At 37.8% G+C, this 18,826-nt stretch overlaps 1 protein-coding gene across 7 annotated transcripts in view; it reads left to right on the top strand.

Moving 5' to 3' along the window:
* The window catches only part of PDE4D (phosphodiesterase 4D), an 810,773-nt gene extending 792,212 nt beyond the window's left edge, over positions 1-18,561 (top strand). For 5 of the 7 annotated variants that reach the window (XM_005889048.3, XM_070357505.1, XM_005889049.3 and 2 more), the window contains exons 7-15: positions 821-914; positions 2,296-2,468; positions 3,425-3,523; positions 4,692-4,856; positions 6,072-6,171; positions 11,261-11,415; positions 12,168-12,290; positions 12,762-12,944; positions 13,658-18,561. In XM_005889048.3, the coding sequence (XP_005889110.1) occupies positions 821-914; positions 2,296-2,468; positions 3,425-3,523; positions 4,692-4,856; positions 6,072-6,171; positions 11,261-11,415; positions 12,168-12,290; positions 12,762-12,944; positions 13,658-14,071 (1,506 nt within the window). In that variant the 3' untranslated portion in view covers positions 14,072-18,561. The remainder of the gene's footprint in view (positions 1-820; positions 915-2,295; positions 2,469-3,424; positions 3,524-4,691; positions 4,857-6,071; positions 6,172-11,260; positions 11,416-12,167; positions 12,291-12,761; positions 12,945-13,657) is intronic. The other 2 variants (XM_070357506.1, XM_005889055.2) reach the window with 1 other exon arrangement.
* The last annotated feature ends 265 nt before the right edge of the window (positions 18,562-18,826 follow it).

Below are 18,826 nucleotides of genomic sequence, written 5' to 3'. Positions count from 1 at the left end.
AGATAAATTCCAGGTGGTAGATATGTTTCTTTGGATAAAATAGGCACCAGGGAACCAGTAAAATAAACTGTGAAGCAATGATGTTTCAGCTGAACAGGTCTATTTTCAATTGTATTTATGGGACTTATGGTGATGAATTGGTAAAGTCTTTGGATGCTGAAAACCAGTAAATCCCTACTTAAAAAACTTTAAAAAGGAAACATTATGTATTATCTGTTCACATGTTTTCTCTATAGTCTAGTAGAGTCCTCAAATCTGCTCAGTTCTGCTTTCGGGGAAAAGACTACATTTTAATCTCTGATCAGTATACATATTCATTTCTGCTAATGATAAATTAATTGATAAAAAACATACCATGTTTTATTGTGTGGCAACCCTTTTGTGTGTTTATAAATTAGTTTTTTCTCTTCTCTAAATGCTAATAATTCATGCTATTTTTATGCATTCTCCCCCCAGTGTCCTCCTTGAATATCTAAATGTGTGCTGTCCATTTATGGTAGCCCCTAGCTTCATGTGACTTTGCAGTTTAAATTCATTAAAATTAAATAAAATCTAGAATTCAGCTCCTCCTTTATACTAACCATATTTAAAGGGCTTGATAGCCACATATAGCTATTGGCTCCTAGCCACTAATCTCTGGAGAGTGGAGAGTATAGCATTTTTTCATCATTGTAGAAAGTTCTATTGGATAACACTGACCTAAAGAGTCAGGATGTGTTAAAGATTCTTTGGCATATTTTCTATATCTTAGCATATGCTCATGTTATTTCACTTAAACTTTCCTCTTCTGTTATTTCATTTTATCTTTCTGTTTTTTCAGTTTAAAAGGATGCTTAATCGAGAGCTCACCCATCTCTCTGAAATGAGTCGGTCTGGAAATCAAGTGTCAGAGTATATATCAAACACATTCTTAGGTGAGCCTAACAATTTAATTTTTTTCTTTTTTATTGTTTGGTTGTCTTTAGAGGTAGATTGGGGTACAAACTTGTTTTGGAACTCAATAAGAGTTAGGAATTCCATTTGTTTTCAGTCATCAAATCAGTGAGCCTCTAAGTTTTAGAACCTAAGGTGACAAAGTACCTTTTTTTATCTTTTAGTTTCATTCAAGACTTTAGAGATTCCCTTAATTAAAGTTGTATATTTCCCATTTTTCCAAAGTACTCAACTGAAAAATGTATTTTTTAGAGAGAGCTATTCATGCATTCAACAAATGCTTGTTAAATGCCAGCCATTGCTGGACAGTAGGTATTTAATAATCAGTTAAAAATAGTCCCTAAACTCAACGAGTTTGTAGTCCAATGGGAATCATGCCTGGTAGGCTGGGGAGGCAGAGAGATGTAACACAATTGCTGAGGAAAAGCCTGCTGATGATGGTAGCTGAGAGCATGGTGCACTGGGACACCACCACTCCATCCTCCATCCAGAAAGAAAATGCAGGTAGAACAAGCCAATAACTTGAACATACCCTTGATCTGAACTTACTTTCAAAACAAAACTGCTGTAATAGCTAATTAGCACATTCACTAAACAGACATTTCTTGGATACACGCTCTGTGTAAGGAAAAGTTAAAGGAGGCACTGCCTTGAAATAGTAAATGAGTGTATTGATACCATCTGATGTCCTAGTTGAAAACAACAATTAGCTCTTGTGAATATGATATTTACTTATCAGATAATATTGGAGATTCTCTGTGCTCCCCATATAACCTTGTTACATTATATATCCCCCACATCACTATCCTATAGAAAATGTAAAGTAGCAGAAACAGTCTGACTCCTTCAGATAGACTGTGTATGCTCCCGCAGAATGGCCCGTTAGGTTCACACACTGCTGTTTTCAGTTTGTGCACGAAGTTTCTGCCATTTCAAAGTAGGTGTTGAAACTGGAATTCTTACTTGGCAAAAGCAGCTTTCCCATCAGGAAGTGAATTTTGGACAGGAATGGAATTGATGAGCAGTAGAAATAACCAATGTATTTTGCCTTTTCCAAGTCAGCAATCATAAGTTGTTTTGTTTTTTTTTTTAAGTATTAGGACCTTCAAAGTTGTGGTCACTGAATTATTTGATGTTAATTATTATGCAGTAGAATTTATTTGCTTAATTTTGTGTTTCAGAGTATCAAATTAAGTCCACATCAAACTGTAAATACTCAACTTCCTTAAGAGGAATTTTACTTGGAAATATTTCCTAGAATGTATAATGATCAATTAAAATCTGCCTAGTTATGCATGTTTGGAGAAAAAAAAAACTAGGCAGAATTAATACTAAGTGTAGAATATTTTTAAAATTTTTAAGATAAGCAACATGAAGTGGAAATTCCTTCTCCGACTCAGAAGGAAAAGGAGAAAAAGAAAAGGCCAATGTCTCAGATCAGTGGGGTCAAGAAGTTGATGCACAGCTCCAGTTTGACCAATTCAAGCATCCCAAGGTTTGGGGTCAAAACTGAACAAGAAGACGTCCTTGCCAAGGTAAGATGATTTCAAGTACCATGATCAGAAATATGCAGTGAACTTTGATTCCTTCTGTTTTAAATAAATGAAAAAGCTTATTATTAATAATTCATGGGGATTTTTCTGGTAGATGGGAAAGCACTTCATAAAGCTCTTGCTAAATCACTTGAATAGCATTGAAACATATACATTACCATATGTAAAATTAGATAGCCAGTGGGCATTTGCTGTATGACATAGGGAGCTCAAATTCAGTGCTCCCTGACAACCTAGAGGAGTGGGATGGGGTAGGGGTGGGAGGGAGGTTCAGGAGAGAGGGAACATGTGTATGCCTATGGCTGATTCATGCTAATATATGGCAGAAACCAACACAATATTGTAAAATAATTATCCTCCAATTAAAAGTAAATAAATTTTAAGAAAGAATAAGGTAGAGGAACATGAGCTTTTAGAGAAGGATCTCCAAAATAAACCATCAAGAGGAAAAATAAATCACTTGAATTTAATTAATATATAGAGACAGGTGGCTTGATGTTCTTTCTTTTTGCATCTACATTTGATTGTTTGAATAGTGTAAGTTAAAGTTTTTGAGAATATGTTTTAACTAGTTAAGGTTAACTAGCTTAACTAGTTACCTTTAGATAACTAACTTAACTAGTTACTTTTAGTTAACTAGCTAAGGTTTTGAGAATACGTTTTAACTACTGGAGAAATACTTGAGATCAGTATTTCAAGTGTGTAAATATACTGTTTTGTCAGAGACATAAGGTTGAGCAACACCATTCAGTCTCTAGCATGTGATTTGCCTCAAGTTTGCCTCTACTTACGTGGTGCATCCATTACATTCGAAATGAACTTTTGAAAAAAAGTCTAACAATCTCTTCATTAAAGTCAGTAATTTTTAAATGACTGTGTTCATTCTTTCATGTTCTACTTCTGCATCCAAACTTGTTCTTACCTTTCCTTAACCCCAGGAACTAGAAGATGTGAACAAATGGGGTCTTCATGTTTTCAGAATAGCAGAGTTGTCTGGGAACCGACCTTTGACTGTTATCATGCACACCATTTTTCAGGTAACGTGGTTAAGTTCTATCACCTCTTATTTGGTGACATAATGTCCAGTCTGTGAATTGTGCATGCATTTATCTTCTTCACTACTCACCCTCTTTTACTTATTTTGATAGTTTTTTATTTGCTGAAGCATATAAGGGATATATATTTGCCCCTTATATGCTGCTGCTAAGTCACTTCAGTCGTGTCCGACTCTGTGTGACCCCATAGACGGCAGCCCACCAGGCTCCCCCGTCCCTGGGATTCTCCAGGCAAGAACACCGGAGTGGGTTGCCATTTCCTTCTCCAGTGAATGAAAGTGAAAAGTGAAAGTGAAGTCGCTCAGTCGTGTCCGACTCTTAGCGACCCCATGGACTGCAGCCTACCAGGCTCCTCCGTCCATGGGATTTTCCAGGCAAGAGTACTGGAGTGGGGTGCCATTACCTTCTCCTGCCCCTTATATACCAAGGGGCAAATAAGGATACAAGAAGGTTAGAGTGTGGGTAAAACACAAATAAATCAATTGTATTATTTTTCCCATTGAAGAAAAAGATATGTGGGCAAATGAAGCAATTCATTAAAATAATTTTAAAATCATAAAATAAAAAAATTTTTAAATCATCCACATGACCCTCCCTTGCACAGAGAATGGAGTGTTAACTTTACAAATTGAATAAGCCCCTTGCTGACTAACCTTAGTATGTAATTTCTTCAGCCACTGTCTTGTGGACTGCTCTCTTCTTCAAATCAGTTTCTCATTCTTGTCAGGTTTTTGCCCCAGTTCAGGGTTAGGATTTATATGAGAATTTGGGGCTGAGGTCTCCAGCCCTCAAGAGAATGTTGTGTCTCACGTGCTTTGACCCAGTGGCCCAGTTGGGCTGGTGGACTGAAGCTACCTTCAGGGTCCCAGGACACGGACACTTGATAGTTGGCAGCTCATTCCTGACACCATATATTTTGGGCAAAGCTTTGCTGGGCTCCAGAAGGACAACTGTATTCTGGTTTTGTCCCTGCAGTTTCTGGATCACCCCATGGGTTTTCATTGTCCTCACTAGACATTGAGAGAGTGCTTCTCTCATTTCTGGGTTATCCATAGGTGGCACAGGGGGTGATTTCTGTTGCTGTTGTTAACACACTGTATGGAAAATCTTTTCTATAAGATACAAAATGCTAAGAGGATTTCTTTTGCAGGAACGGGATTTATTAAAAACATTTAAAATTCCAGTAGACACTTTAATTACATACCTAATGACCCTGGAAGATCATTACCACGCTGATGTGGCCTACCACAATAATATTCACGCTGCAGATGTCGTCCAGTCAACGCACGTGCTGTTGTCTACACCTGCTTTAGAGGTACACTTGGTCTCTAAACCTTCAAGAACAGTAACTTGCCACTCACAGTGGTTCTTCAACTTTCATACTGAAGGGCATGCAGGGCAAACAACGATTGGCTTCCTGGAAATATTATTAAGTTGGGAGGGGGATGGCATTGTGGTAATTAAACAGCTGAGTCTTTGATGAATTTGTCTTGGATAATAATCAAAGACTTAGGGATTCATCTGTTTATGATATTGCCTCTTTGAAATGATCTAGTGAACATTCCATAAAGCACACCTGGATTACTCAGTTTTGATTAGTTTGGGGCTTCTTGGGAATTTAGTCTGATGACTTTTTTGTTTATAATCCAAAGATGATTATTTTTATAAAATAGAAGCTATGCATTGATACTTTTCATAGAACTCACTAGAAAGAAACATATCTTTAATGTCACCAAATCCTATGAAGTTGTTCCATTGAATGTTTATTAAAGCAATTTGATTTCCTTAATCATTTGGGAGAGTGACTCCCTTTTGCTAATGTAGTTTATAGTTCAGATTGTTTCATTATAAAACTGGGTTAATACCTTATTGTTTGAGTGGGAGGCTCTCAGCTGAGGGTGATTTTCCCGTTACTCCTACTCCCCCGCTCCTCCCAGGGACATCTGGCAATACTGGAGAAATTTTTGGCTGTCACAGTTTGGGGGTACATTCTACTGGCATCTCATCAGTAGAGGCCAGGGGCCCTGCTAAACACCTCGTAACACACAGGATAGCCTCCCACAGCAAAGACCTATCTGCACAACAAAGACTTATCTGACTGCAGATGTTGGTTTCTCTGAGACTGAGAGTCCCTGTTTTGAATGGAAGAAAATAATTGCTCGTGTCATTAATTTTATGTACATTTTCAGAATATCCTTGAACATCTTAAATACTTTTAAAATAAGTTATTATTTTCTAAAACTATTGGCAGATATCCTTTTTAAATATTTTTAAAATATAACCATGGAAAAGGTGTGATCTTGAATTATAATAAGATCAGATAAAATATTTCCTCCAAGATTACATTTAAAAAGGCCATGAGGAGCTCATTTTCTGAAAGTCTGCCATCCTGGAATATGATAATAATATATTTTGAAGCTTCATTTTGTTTTCCATCAGAGTCTGGGAAGGAATTTCCCATTCCTATGTACCTTTAATTTATATTACTATAGAATAGTAACTTTATCTAATATTGTCTGCATTCTTTCAGGCTGTGTTTACAGATTTGGAGATTCTTGCAGCAATTTTTGCCAGTGCAATCCATGACGTTGATCATCCTGGTGTGTCCAATCAGTTTCTGATCAATACAAGTAAGTGAAGTGAAACTTCTTCATTTTTGCAGAAAAAATTTTCCTTTTTACATTTTAGAGTGACTGAGGGTTTTTATAAGTGTAGGGTGTTTTCAGAGTCATGTTCTTTTGAAATGTGTATATATGCATTACAGTGACTGCACATTAATGTTATATAGCTCTAAAAAATTACTGTTCTAGCCCATGAGGCATATCATGTTTGAAAAAACATGCATTCCAGTACTTCTCTTGAAATACTATATTACCACATTAGTAGACAGAGCAATTGAAAGCGAAAGTTTGCAGAAAGATTTAGGTATATTGCTCCTAAAGTTTTTTCTTTTTTGGGGGGGGGCGCTGTGCTGGGTCTTTGTTGCAGCTCACAAGCTTTCTCTGGTTGTGGCATGCGGTCTCTCTAGTTGCGGCATACAGGTTTAGTTGCCCTGTGGCATGTGTGATCTTAGTTCGCTGACCAGGGATTGAACCATGTCCTTTGCATTGGTAGGTGGATTCTTAACCACTGGACCACCAGGGAAATCCTACCCTCAGAGTTTTAAATAAAAGAAGTTATCAGGATGCATGTTAAATTCCTCATTTTATGTAGGTTGTGACTTAATCCTCTTCAGAGGCTGTAACTCCTTCTCTCCACCATGTTCTTTCCTCTTCTTCCCTTTTTAAATCTCATGCTGAGGGCAGTATGAGGTTCTGTTCTGACATACTGTTTGTTTTTTTCTTTTAATATTTCTTAACCGTTGATTTTTTTCTCACTGGTGACATTTTGTAAAATAAGTCATCAATGGATTTGGAAAGAACGCACAGAAGAGACTGTTCGATGCGGGACACCTCTTAACACACAGTTGCACTGCAAACCCCTGTAGGGAATATTAGTAGCGTTTGGGTGAGGCTTTTGGCAAAGAGATTGTTTTACAGAAATTCTGTTCTTTCTGTGCTCTTAGTCACTCAGTCGTGTCTGACTCTTTATGACGCCCATGGACTGGGACCCGCCAGGCTTCTCTGTCCATGGGGATTCTCCACTGAACCAGGGTCTCCTGTATTGCAGGGGGTTTCTTTGCCAGCTGAGCTACCAGGGAAGCCCATTCTCTCTGTACTTGAAGTTAATTGGTAAATAATTTAAATGTACCATTATATAATTCCCTCCCAGCACAGTAGATTAATGTTATAAAAGTCACTTTTGTATGTGAAAAAATAAAATAAAAAACTCTTCTTTTTTCCTATCTGTTAAGAATCTGTCTTTGCTTTTTACTGAGTTGTGGAAAACAGCCTTCTCCTGCCCCATAGCAGTCTAGCTCCTGTAGTGTCTGTTCCTCCACCATTCATTCCCAGTGCTTTGCTGCAGCCAGATTTAAAGGGGAAGTTGAAATATAGCCTTGCTTTGAGAGATTCAGATCTTTTGGCTTATTTATATATTTGTATATTTTTAATAGCCTCTGGACTACCCTATAACAAAATGCACTTTGGTGACTCACTCATGTGTAGGAGAATTGGGAAAGTCATAGGTTTCCAAAAATGGATGGATAGTCAGTGCATTTCATGTCTTAGATACCTTTTGAGAACCTATAATAGGGTGCTTTCAGGAGTCAACAAAAATTATTGTATATCAACACATGAGTTTACATTGTCTCCTAGGTTAGGGTTGATTGTGTCCTTTCTGTTAGAAGAGAAAGCTCATATAGTAAAATGTACACTGGCAATTTTTTATTATCCTGGACTGATTCATTATTTTGCTTCTTAGGTATATCTTGATGTTTTTAACAAATACATATAAATTCTGTCTTAACTCTTGCATTAAGAAAGGTAGGCTTTTTTCTTTAAATTAATAACACCAATATTCAGACTTAAGTGTTTTATTTGCATCCTATTATACTAAATATTGTATCTTCCCATATTATAACATTAGAATTAAGAATTGAGAACAAATTAAAACAACTGATAATAAAGTCACTGTCTTCCAAGTATTCTGTTAAATTTTTCAGGAAAAATGAGGACCAACTCTATTATTCTTTATTATGGACCCTCTAAGGGCAGATGGGCCTAGGCTGGCAGCAGGGTACCCGTGGAGTCTGCAGTTTAAACTAGCAAAGCCTCAGTCCACACATGAATCTCATGCCCTTTAAAGTTTGAGACAACTGAGAATAAATAATGGAGACTGCTGCTGCTGCTGCTGCTAAGTCGCTTCAGTCGTGTCTGACTCTGTGCGACCCCATAGACGGAAGCCCACCAGGCTCCCCCGTCCCTGGGATTCTCCAGGCAGGAACACTGGAGTAGGTTGCCATTTCCTTCTCCAATGGAGACAGTAGAGGGTAATTATACACACAGGACAGTGGCCAAGGGTGTCTGTTTAAGGTCATTTTACTGATGACCTGCCTGAGGTAGAAGGATTATAGACTGCGCTTCTGGAGGCACTTTGTTAGCCAGTGATGTTGTGCCCATCTCCTTTCTGTGGGGTCTCAGCCACACAGGGCAGTCAGCAGTTCCCAGGCCAGCTTTGGATTGCTGATATTTTCTTGAGGGTGGGGTGAGATAGGGCTGTGTAATGCCTGAGAGAATGAATCAGTATCATCTGGTAGATGAAAGTTATCCCAGGGTTGATAAGAGCCCCAGGGCATTATGAGAATTATTGCCTTAGTTAGCTTTTAATTGGCTTCCCTGGTGGCTCAGACGGTGAAGAATCTGCCTGCAATACAGGAGACCCGGGTTCTTTCGATCCCTGGGTCAGGAAGATCAAGCCAGAAAGCATTTTGTTTCAGAACTCAGAAGAGGCTTAGTAGCCTCTAACACAAGTTAAGTTTTAGTTTTCACAACATGTTTTAAAGTGAAAGGGAAGTGAGTGAAGTCGCTCAGTCGTGTCTGACTCTTTGCGACCCGTGGACTGTAGCCCACCAAGCTCCTGCGTCCATGGGATTCTCCAGGCAAGAATACTGGAGTGGGTTGCCATTTCCTTCTCCAGGGGATCTTCCTGACCCAGGGATCGAACCCAGGTCTCCCACATTGCAGGCAGACTCTTTAACCTCTGCACCACCAGGGAAGCCCTTAAATACAAGAATACAGTCTCAGAAAAGGAGAGTCTCACTAATAACTGCAAACTTATAATAAACAGCTGTATGAAATACTCTATCAGAATTATGTGATTATTTTTAGTTTACAGTAAACTTTTTATAGACATTAAATTTGTGTTTTCTCTTTCTTTTGTGGATGGATTGAGTGGCTCAAACTAGCACACACTCTCAGCTCCTAACCTGGAGCTGGGGCTGCCATCTTGTCCAAAGCTAAAGGTTGAACCTGTGTTTCTTGTAATAAAGACTTCTAATCATCAGATCAGACCTACCATAGATGGGAGGTCACTTGTCCAATTTTAAGGAGACTGCATGGCTCACCAGGGCGGAAGGGCACTTGGGCTCACCTGGCTGATTCCCAGGCCAAATACCCCTCTGCTTCTCAGTTGTGGTGATAGTTTTCATTAACCATTCCGGTTGTGTTAGTTTTAGGCACCAGGTGATTTAATATTAATGACACATACACTCCTTGTAAACATGCTGAAGGTTGTGAAAACAGAGCGATTATTTCTACCTGGCAGAGGCTTTAAGCTTTTATAAATGATTTAGGGGAGTGGAGGATTCTGAATTGGATGTAAGGAAGTTGAAATTCCAGGTGAGAAGCTGCATAAATCTTTTTCAAGGACAATACTATGTAAATAAATCCATAAAATGTAAATAGCATCATAATGTGTTGAATAGAGCACATTAGAGGATATTTATCTTTAAAAAGATAAATATTTTTAAAGCGTTATTTTCTGAAACAATAAAGCAGTGTCAGCATATATATAGCATTAAATTTTACTTGGAAAACAAGTAAAATTTCTGTTTCTAGCGAATCTGCCTAGGTGTGGGGGAGAAAGGTTTCCTCACACATTTGAACACATTAGTCATCTATTCAAATCATATGACTTTTGAAGTTCAAGAGCAGAGACATTTTACTGTATGAAGGTAGAGCTGGACCTGGTGATAGTACATACTCTTTATTTCACTGATCTCATTGATAAAAAAGCTTTCCGTCACTATATTTGTAGCTTGTATATAGAACGTTATTTTTCTGTGTAAATGTAAAATCATAGAATCTCAGCCAAAGTGTGTCTTGAATCTCACGTCTCCTTCCTAGCTTCTTTAAAATAGTCATTGAGCAGTATTGAGTATTTCTTTCTTAGAAAATAATGTATATTTTCCACACAAGTCAAAAGAAAGATCCAATACATGTGTTAGTTTTTACAGTGACTTAAGTGGAAACAAGATAAAGCACCATTTTTTTTTTCAATGACTACTTTAATAGACCTGAGTCTGCTATTTACAGGAACTAGGAAAGAGGTAGGATTTCTCATTGCAAAAAAAACCCAAAAAAACAGAGGTCCAGGACAGTCATGGGGGAGCAGCCGAATCTTCACCTTGGGGTTATGTAGACAACTCAAAACCCGGCTCCGTGTGAAACTCTCAGTGTGCATCTTGGATGTGCAACATACATGTTTATAGTGATTTCCAAGACATGTGGACAAGGAAATGGAAAAATGAACAAAGCTATCCTGTGAACAAAACAAGTACAAGCATGAACAGACCCTGATATTGTTCATATGTTCCAAGCTGGTCTTGTACACTCTTGGAGTACAAATTACCCTAAGGCACATGATCTTTACATTACATAAAAGATCGGATAGATAGTCCACCTTTATCAGGAATACATCTTCTGTTCTGGATGTGTTACAGATGTTAGGAATGATGTTTTCTACTGCTGAGCTTATGGAGCTGCCTCTAGCAGATCTGGAGAGAAGGTTCAGGGTAATCTCACCTAACTCTTCTTTCCCTTTAGACCAGAAGAAGGCGAAGCCTCAGTGTGAACTGACTTATCATTTGCCAAGAGCGTTAAGCCCACTCTCAAGATTCTAGGGGACTCTCTTCTAGGTGTTGTAATGTCATGGGAATGCAAGTAGAAACATTTAGGAGAAATTGCTTCCTAAAACCCCAGATATCTCAGAATATGAAAAATAAGATAAACTTAGCATAAATGGCTTTGTTGACCTTCTACCTCTTGTCTTTCTTTCAAGACTCTGAACTTGCCTTGATGTACAATGATTCTTCTGTCCTGGAGAACCATCATTTGGCCGTGGGCTTTAAGTTGCTTCAGGAAGAAAACTGTGACATTTTCCAGAATTTGACCAAAAAGCAAAGACAGTCATTAAGGAAGATGGTCATTGACATTGTGAGTAACTGATAAAAAGCAAAAAAGAGAACTGTGATCTATGATGTTTTCTTAAAAAAAGAAAGAGATGACAATCAAATAAAAGTTTCTTGTACATTTCAAGATATTGCTGCCCTTTCTGTCCTAGAGGCTGGCCTTGCTGCTGGCAGTGATGCTCTGCTGCTAACAGTCTGGAGTTAAGAATAATGAAAAAACCTCTGTCAGCAGAAGTGCCATGCAGAAACATCCATGACATTCGTCTTTTCTCTATGCATTTTTCATGAGACACAGGGAAATATCTGGTTATCAGAAACTTTATCTGTTCAGCTTTGTACATGCAGAGAAATGGAGACATTACATGTCTTAGATAAGCAGAAAATTAACCAGAATATTGTTCCTAAAGTATTCTGTAAGCAACCTGTGAATCACTCCATTGTAGTCCAGTAACCACTTTCTAGTCCAAGAAATTAAAAAACTTCAAAATGTGATGATGTCTTATCCAGAGAAAGAGCCCTTTTTATCACCATGAGAGTGGCTGCTAGTGATTAATGTTTCTGTATATTGTACACATTTATCTGAGCTTCCAGGAAACTTGACAGCAAAGAGGAGTAGATTCTGGCCCAAGAAGTAGTAAAGGATTCCCTCACAGGGCTATTAGATGACAGAATTGTTCTCCATTTCTTCTCATGTTCTCCATGATATTTTCATGTGCAAATTATGACTTTTTTCCTCTGGGCATTTTTTACTTATTAAAACACTGTTTGTCTTTTAAGGTACTTGCCACAGACATGTCAAAGCACATGAATCTACTGGCCGATTTGAAAACTATGGTTGAAACTAAGAAAGTGACGAGTTCTGGAGTTCTTCTTCTTGATAATTATTCTGATAGGATCCAGGTAAAGCATTTGACTTTGTTCTGTGTCTGTGTGTACACACTCATGTCTGTGTGTCTAGCTTAGATAGGATTTATGTCTCCTTTCTCCCAGCTTATAATTTTGGTAGTTATAAGCAGGATTTTTATCCAGATTCTTCATGCTGAGAATTAACCAGACAAAATCCTATTGGCCTTTGCAAGTGGAAGAGCGTTAAAAAAAATAATATCCCACAAAACCAACCACTTAAGCAGCTCTGAATTTAATGAAGTGAGCATGTAAACAGTTTCTCTCATGATACCTAGATGCGGTAGAAGTGGCATACTTTGGGACTATTAATACAAGTGTGAACCACACACAGACACATCATGGTCGAGCCGTCTGGAACGACTCTTACACAACATGTATTTTTAAGTGTCACAGTCACCTGATGTGAATTTCCAGTTTAAAAAAAAGGAGCGGGTGCTAAACAGAGCATGCACTGGTTTGTTTTAGGTCCTTCAGAACATGGTGCATTGTGCCGACCTGAGCAACCCAACCAAGCCTCTCCAGCTGTACCGCCAGTGGACGGACCGCATCATGGAGGAGTTCTTCCGCCAAGGGGACCGAGAGAGGGAGCGGGGCATGGAGATAAGCCCCATGTGTGACAAGCACAACGCATCTGTGGAAAAATCACAGGTGATGCCTTAAGCTTTCAGAGAGAACACAGCTACATGGAACATTTGGTTACTTTTTTTGCACCTCCTTCAGTCTTTTATGGGGTGATCTTAATTACCTTCTTTCTGACAAGCTCAATTCCCACTTCATGTTTGCAAGCCTCAAAATTCTTTGATTCTTAGGATGTATATCCGTATGGTCATATATCTATTCATAGAACAGTATATTTATTCATTATAACTCGATTTGTATAGCATATTCATATGTGTAGAATTATTTCAACTACCTCTTCTCATAAGTGAATAAAGTTTTTTGAATCCATATGGAATACATGGCATTATTTTGGTGTATCTGGATCCACCTATAAATGGACTATTCTAAAATCAAGTCCAAGCCTCAAACCAAGCAAGGTAAACAAGCAGAGGTTTTTTACATCACAAACCTGCTCTTGGACTCAGAATTCTATAAGCTATTAGTTGTTTTCTGCAGCTCATAACAACATTGTCATACAGTCTGCTACCTAAAATAGTGACTATTTTACCAGACTAAGGTTAATAGTCTTCGGTTCAGTGTTATATTTGTAAAGCATATTACATTTATATATTTTACATAAATTCTATATATCATATATAAAAATTTAATTCAGTATATAAATTGAATACATTTGGGTCTCTTTAATCTTTTCCATTGTTTCTTAATCCTGTACTCACATTGGATATATTTTTTTTAACCAGGTGGGCTTCATAGACTATATTGTTCATCCTCTGTGGGAGACGTGGGCAGACCTGGTCCATCCTGACGCCCAGGACATTTTGGACACTTTGGAGGACAATCGCGAATGGTACCAGAGCACAATTCCTCAGAGCCCCTCCCCGGCGCCCGATGACCAGGAGGAGGGCAGGCAGGGTCAGACAGAGAAGTTCCAGTTTGAACTGACTTTAGAGGAAGACGGCGAGTCAGACACCGAGAAGGACAGTGGGAGTCAAGTTGAAGAAGACACTAGCTGCAGCGACTCGAAGACTCTGTGCACTCAGGACTCGGAGTCCACCGAGATCCCCCTGGATGAGCAGGTGGAAGAGGAGGCCGTGGCGGACGAGGAGAGCCAGCCCGAGGCCTGTGTCATCGGGGACCCCTCCCCAGACACGTAACAGGGCCCAGACTTCCATGCCTTTCGTTTGTGTGTTTTGTTTTTTTAAGTAGAAACGTTGTTTCCAAAGTGCATGTCACATGCCACAACCACGGTCACACCTCACTGTCATCTGCCAGGATGTTTGTGGAACAAAACTGACCTTGACGATTCAGTCTGGCGCTCAGGAATATCGTCACCAGTTTTTTCACCTCCATGTCATCAGAATGAGAGGGACATCTTCATGGACAGCATTGTCATGGGTCTGCGGCTCCATCAAGCTGAAGAAACCGAGAAAAATCAACTCTTAAGTGTTTTCTAGGGAGTGTGGCTCATTGGGCAGCCCCAAAGTTAAGATGATTTGGGGTTTTTTTTTCTTTTTGTTTGCAATATTTTCAGCAGAAAGAAGGCATTATTACATGGATGCAGTGAACAGATGGGTGAAGCAACGAATGGGTCAGGAACAGGACATAGTGTGAAGCTGTTACCAGGAAAAAGATGAGCCACAGAAATTGCATAATTTTCTAATTTCAAGTCTTCCTGATACCTGACTGAATAGTGTGGTTCGGTGAGCTGCACTGACCTCTACATTTTGTATGATATGTAAAACAGATTTTTTGTAGAGCTTACTTTTATTATTAAATGTATTGAGGTATTATATTTAAAAAACTACATTCAGAACTTCATCTGCCACTGGTTATTTTTTTCTAAGGAGTAACTTGCAAGTTTTCAGTACAAATCTGTGCTACACTGGATAAACCTAATTTACAAATTTTACTTGCACCTTAGACTTCATAGCAATTAACTGATTTGTAGTGACCCATTGTTTTATATACCAATGACTTCCATATTTTAAAAACAAAAATTGACTTTATGTTGCAGGAAACCCTTTTTGTAGGTCTTCATTTGCTGGCTCTTCATTTTGGTCTATTCAGACACGCAGAGTTGCTCCCCACTGACATTTCTCTTCACCGTGTGCAAAGTGAACACGTGTTCCATAATACTCTGATGTGTGTTCTGTCTAATGTATCTCAAGCCTCGTGGACACTCAGTCATCAGTTGGTATTATCTGAAGCAAGTGGGAGATATATAAATACCCAGTAGCTAAAATGGTCAGTCTTTTTTAGATATTTTCCCACTTAGTGTCTTCTGATAACTTTTTGCTGTGGTGGTAGACCCTCATTTCACAAATGCATGTCTTTGTAATAACCCACACATTTCATGTTCATTTTTATTATTTTCACAGTCAGTTATAGTAAGAAAACCTTTTTCCCCTTGTGCTGCTTCATTATTCAGTGTGTGTTTGAACCTCTGTCCACATTTACCACGTGGGGTCTTATCAAATATATCACCACCATTCTGATGGATGCAAAGAACAGGTAGTCAAGTTAGAGTTAGCATTCTTTTCTGCCATGAGGTCGTATATAATGACTAGCTTTTACTTTTGATTTACAAAGAAAAGTTAATGGCTAGCTAGGTAATTTTTAACAATATTAGTAGAATATATTAATGAACACCAGTACAATGAATGCTCTTTTGTTTCTATGATTTCACCACGGGATTAAGAACTGTATGAGGAATATTCCTGAGACGTGATTTTAAGTGTAGCAATGACTCTTCCTTAAAGGACAGCCACATAACACATAATAGCATTTCTTGCTTTATCAGTTATCATTGATCCAGAAGTACATCTAGTGGAGGAGAACTTTAAATACGCTGTTAAAAAGAAGTTGATGGTGCCCCTAGCACCAGAGATTAGGTGATGTGATGCCGTTTTAAATTACTCAGTTGGGTAAGAAGATTCTGACTAAATCTTCAAGAGTAGAGATTACTCTTGGCTGAATTTAGCATCAAGAATTGTATTGCAATTTTAGAGATTGATTCCCAGTATTTACCTTTAATTGGCATCTTGGGGCATTTATTTAGTCTGGACTTTCTTCCCATTTCAGCTCTTAAAAAATGTTTACCTTCTCTGTGAAGAGCTTGGAGCCCAAATAATCATTTTTCACAGTGATATCCAAGAACTCAAGTAGAGGCTAAAGGAATATCTGACCAAACAGAAAATAGAACAGTAAATGGAATTGTAATCCTGAAAAATGTTTATATTGTGGATGTCTCAATCACTAAATCATCAGCCAGGGAAATGACCCAAGCTGAAGATACTATTTTAATCCCCTGAGAGCCACAGTTGGTTAGAAACATTGATAGAAAAATTAGGTAGCTGTGAACTTCGACATAGAGCACAAGACAGGAATTGACCAATTAATTATCAGATTCCCCTGTAAAATTCAGACAGTAATCTTTCAAATAAAATCTTATGTTTGGCAAGTGGTTTCACAAGAACAATTGGAAACTTGTTTGCATTTTAATTTTGTTCCTGATGGAGGTCTAGAAGAAAAGGCAAAGAATCTAAGGTTTATTCCTTTCTCCCAAATACTCTCAATCCCTCCCTTTCCTCATGCTTGCTATTTCCCCCACAGAGTGCCTAGAACTTAAGAATGAAAAAAAAATTAAAACAGCAATATGTCACAAATCCAGACCTGAAAAGGTATATAACAGCACTAAAAAAGGGAGACTCCTTTTATTTCTTCAATTTGTTGGTTTTAATGGTCACATGTGTGAAGATACCCAATGATGGACAATCAAATTTTAGGAAAAAATATCCAAAAGACAGGGACTAGTGCACTGTACAATCTGCTTCTCCTCTCTTCTCTCCTCTGCTCTCGCCGAAGTGTGCTTCAGAATTATACACTGCTTTAAAAAGAATATCCTTTTATAAGTGGCTTTACATTTCCTAAAATGTTGTAAGAAAATACAGTATCTGGGTACTGTATGGGGAAGAAAATGTCTAAGTTTGCATAAAACCAGTACATTTCAGCTTGCAAGTTACTAAACATAATAATGCTGTTTTAATTTTCTTTTCTTTTATGTCACTTAAAATTCACAAGAAAATAATGTAGATAGAACAAATTGTAGACAAGGAAAAAAAAACTTGAATGAAGTGGATTTTACCGAAAGCTTTATGATGCTTTTTGAATGCATTATTTATTTTTTTGTGCCATGCATTTTTTTCTCACCAAATGACCTTACCTGTAATACAGTCTTGTTTGTCTGTTTACAACCATGTATTTATTGTAATGTACATACTGTAATGTTAATTGTAAATTATCAGTTCTTATTAAAACATCATCCCGAATTGGGATGGTGTTGATATATTTGGAAACTCTTGGTGAGAGAATGAATGGTGTGTATACATACTCCTTGTACATTTTCTTTTCTTCTATAAAATAGTCTTGTCACCTTAGAGCTTGTTTATGGAAGATTCAAGAAAACTATAAAATACATAAAGGTATATAAAATATAAAAACATAGCTGCAGGTCTTTGGTCCCAGGGCTGTGCCTTAACTTTAACCAATATTTTCTTCTGTTTTGCTGCATTTGAAAGTAAGGTAACGGTGGGGTTAGGGCTGGGCATTTTACATCTGAGCTTTGAATCAATTGGGTTTCTGGCAGCAGCTGGATTGTACAGAACCATGGTCAACCTCTAGAGCATTCTGAGACTCTTGAGAGACAAGCCCTTAAATGCTTTCTGCCACGAAGCACCAAAGCATATATGATGGTGTTTTTTCCAATAAGATACTAACTGAGCTGCTTCGGTTAGTTACATTTGATTTTTTCTTTTTTTTAATTTTCAAACACTACTGGGGAAATTATTCTTGTCCAATAATTATTAAAAGTCTTTTCGACTTGAGCACATGGACAAATGAACTTGATTTGAAACTAGAGCCATAGGCCATGCATGTTAGTACTTTATTATTTGGCTTCCTGCCATGTTAGGAAAACAAAATATGAAAAAGGTCATTTTCTTTAAACCATGGAATTTTTTTCAACTAAGATGAATCAAATTTCCTTATGTATGTAAATTCATACATTAACACAAAGTTTTATATCATGCCAGTTCACATAGCATAGTGGAGTCACCATTCTCTAGAATGTGTGTTTCTGCGAAACTTAACTTGCTTTAGAATTTTAAATTTCAACCTTGCGCAGAGGCCAGCTCCCGAAAGCTATGAAAAATTCCCAGTGGCTGATGTGGAAACCTCTTTCCACTGCTGCCCAGCCCTCAGGATGTGCAACTTAGTGAAAGGAGAGAATCTTTTTCTAGGAAAAATGAGCCTCCTTTTATTTTATTTCATTTTCTTTTTTGACACAAACTGTAGATTTTAGCAGCCCTGGCCCAAAGGAATTTGATTACTTTTGTTTTAAACAGTACAATGGGGACACTATAATTACAAAAAAGAAAAAAAATCCTTACTGATTTTAGTTGTTTTAAATTTGATTTCTTTGGATATGTTTTCAGAGTGGTCAATTGTGTGTGAGCATTACAAATGATGATTCTTTTAGTGGTTTCTTAGCCTCTCTTACAGCCCATGGGGATAGTACTGTACATCAATACCTTCATATGAAATTTTTATATGCAATGGAAATAAAAGCATGGGTTGATTCTGCCTATTTATGACTCGATCATTTACAAATTAGAGTATTCATTTTAACTCATAATTCAGTCAGCACATGTTTCCAAGAGCCATGAGGATTGTTAAGGTGAAATAAAGGATAGTGACATCATATATTACTACATATTTACAGTCCAATAAAGCCAAATTATGTAGATTAATCTTGCTATAGAGTAAAAAGGCCAAATTATGTAGATGGCCTATAAGATAAGCACAGTAAAAGGCTTGGGAAGGGAACTTCTCTGATTGAGTGTTCTGGCATA

The sequence above is a fragment of the Bos mutus genome, chromosome 20 (assembly GCF_027580195.1).
Source record: "Bos mutus isolate GX-2022 chromosome 20, NWIPB_WYAK_1.1, whole genome shotgun sequence".
Taxonomy (NCBI): Eukaryota; Metazoa; Chordata; class Mammalia; order Artiodactyla; family Bovidae; genus Bos; species Bos mutus.
Note: the sequence above shows the minus strand (reverse complement) of the source record. Positions and strands in the feature narration are given on the sequence as shown.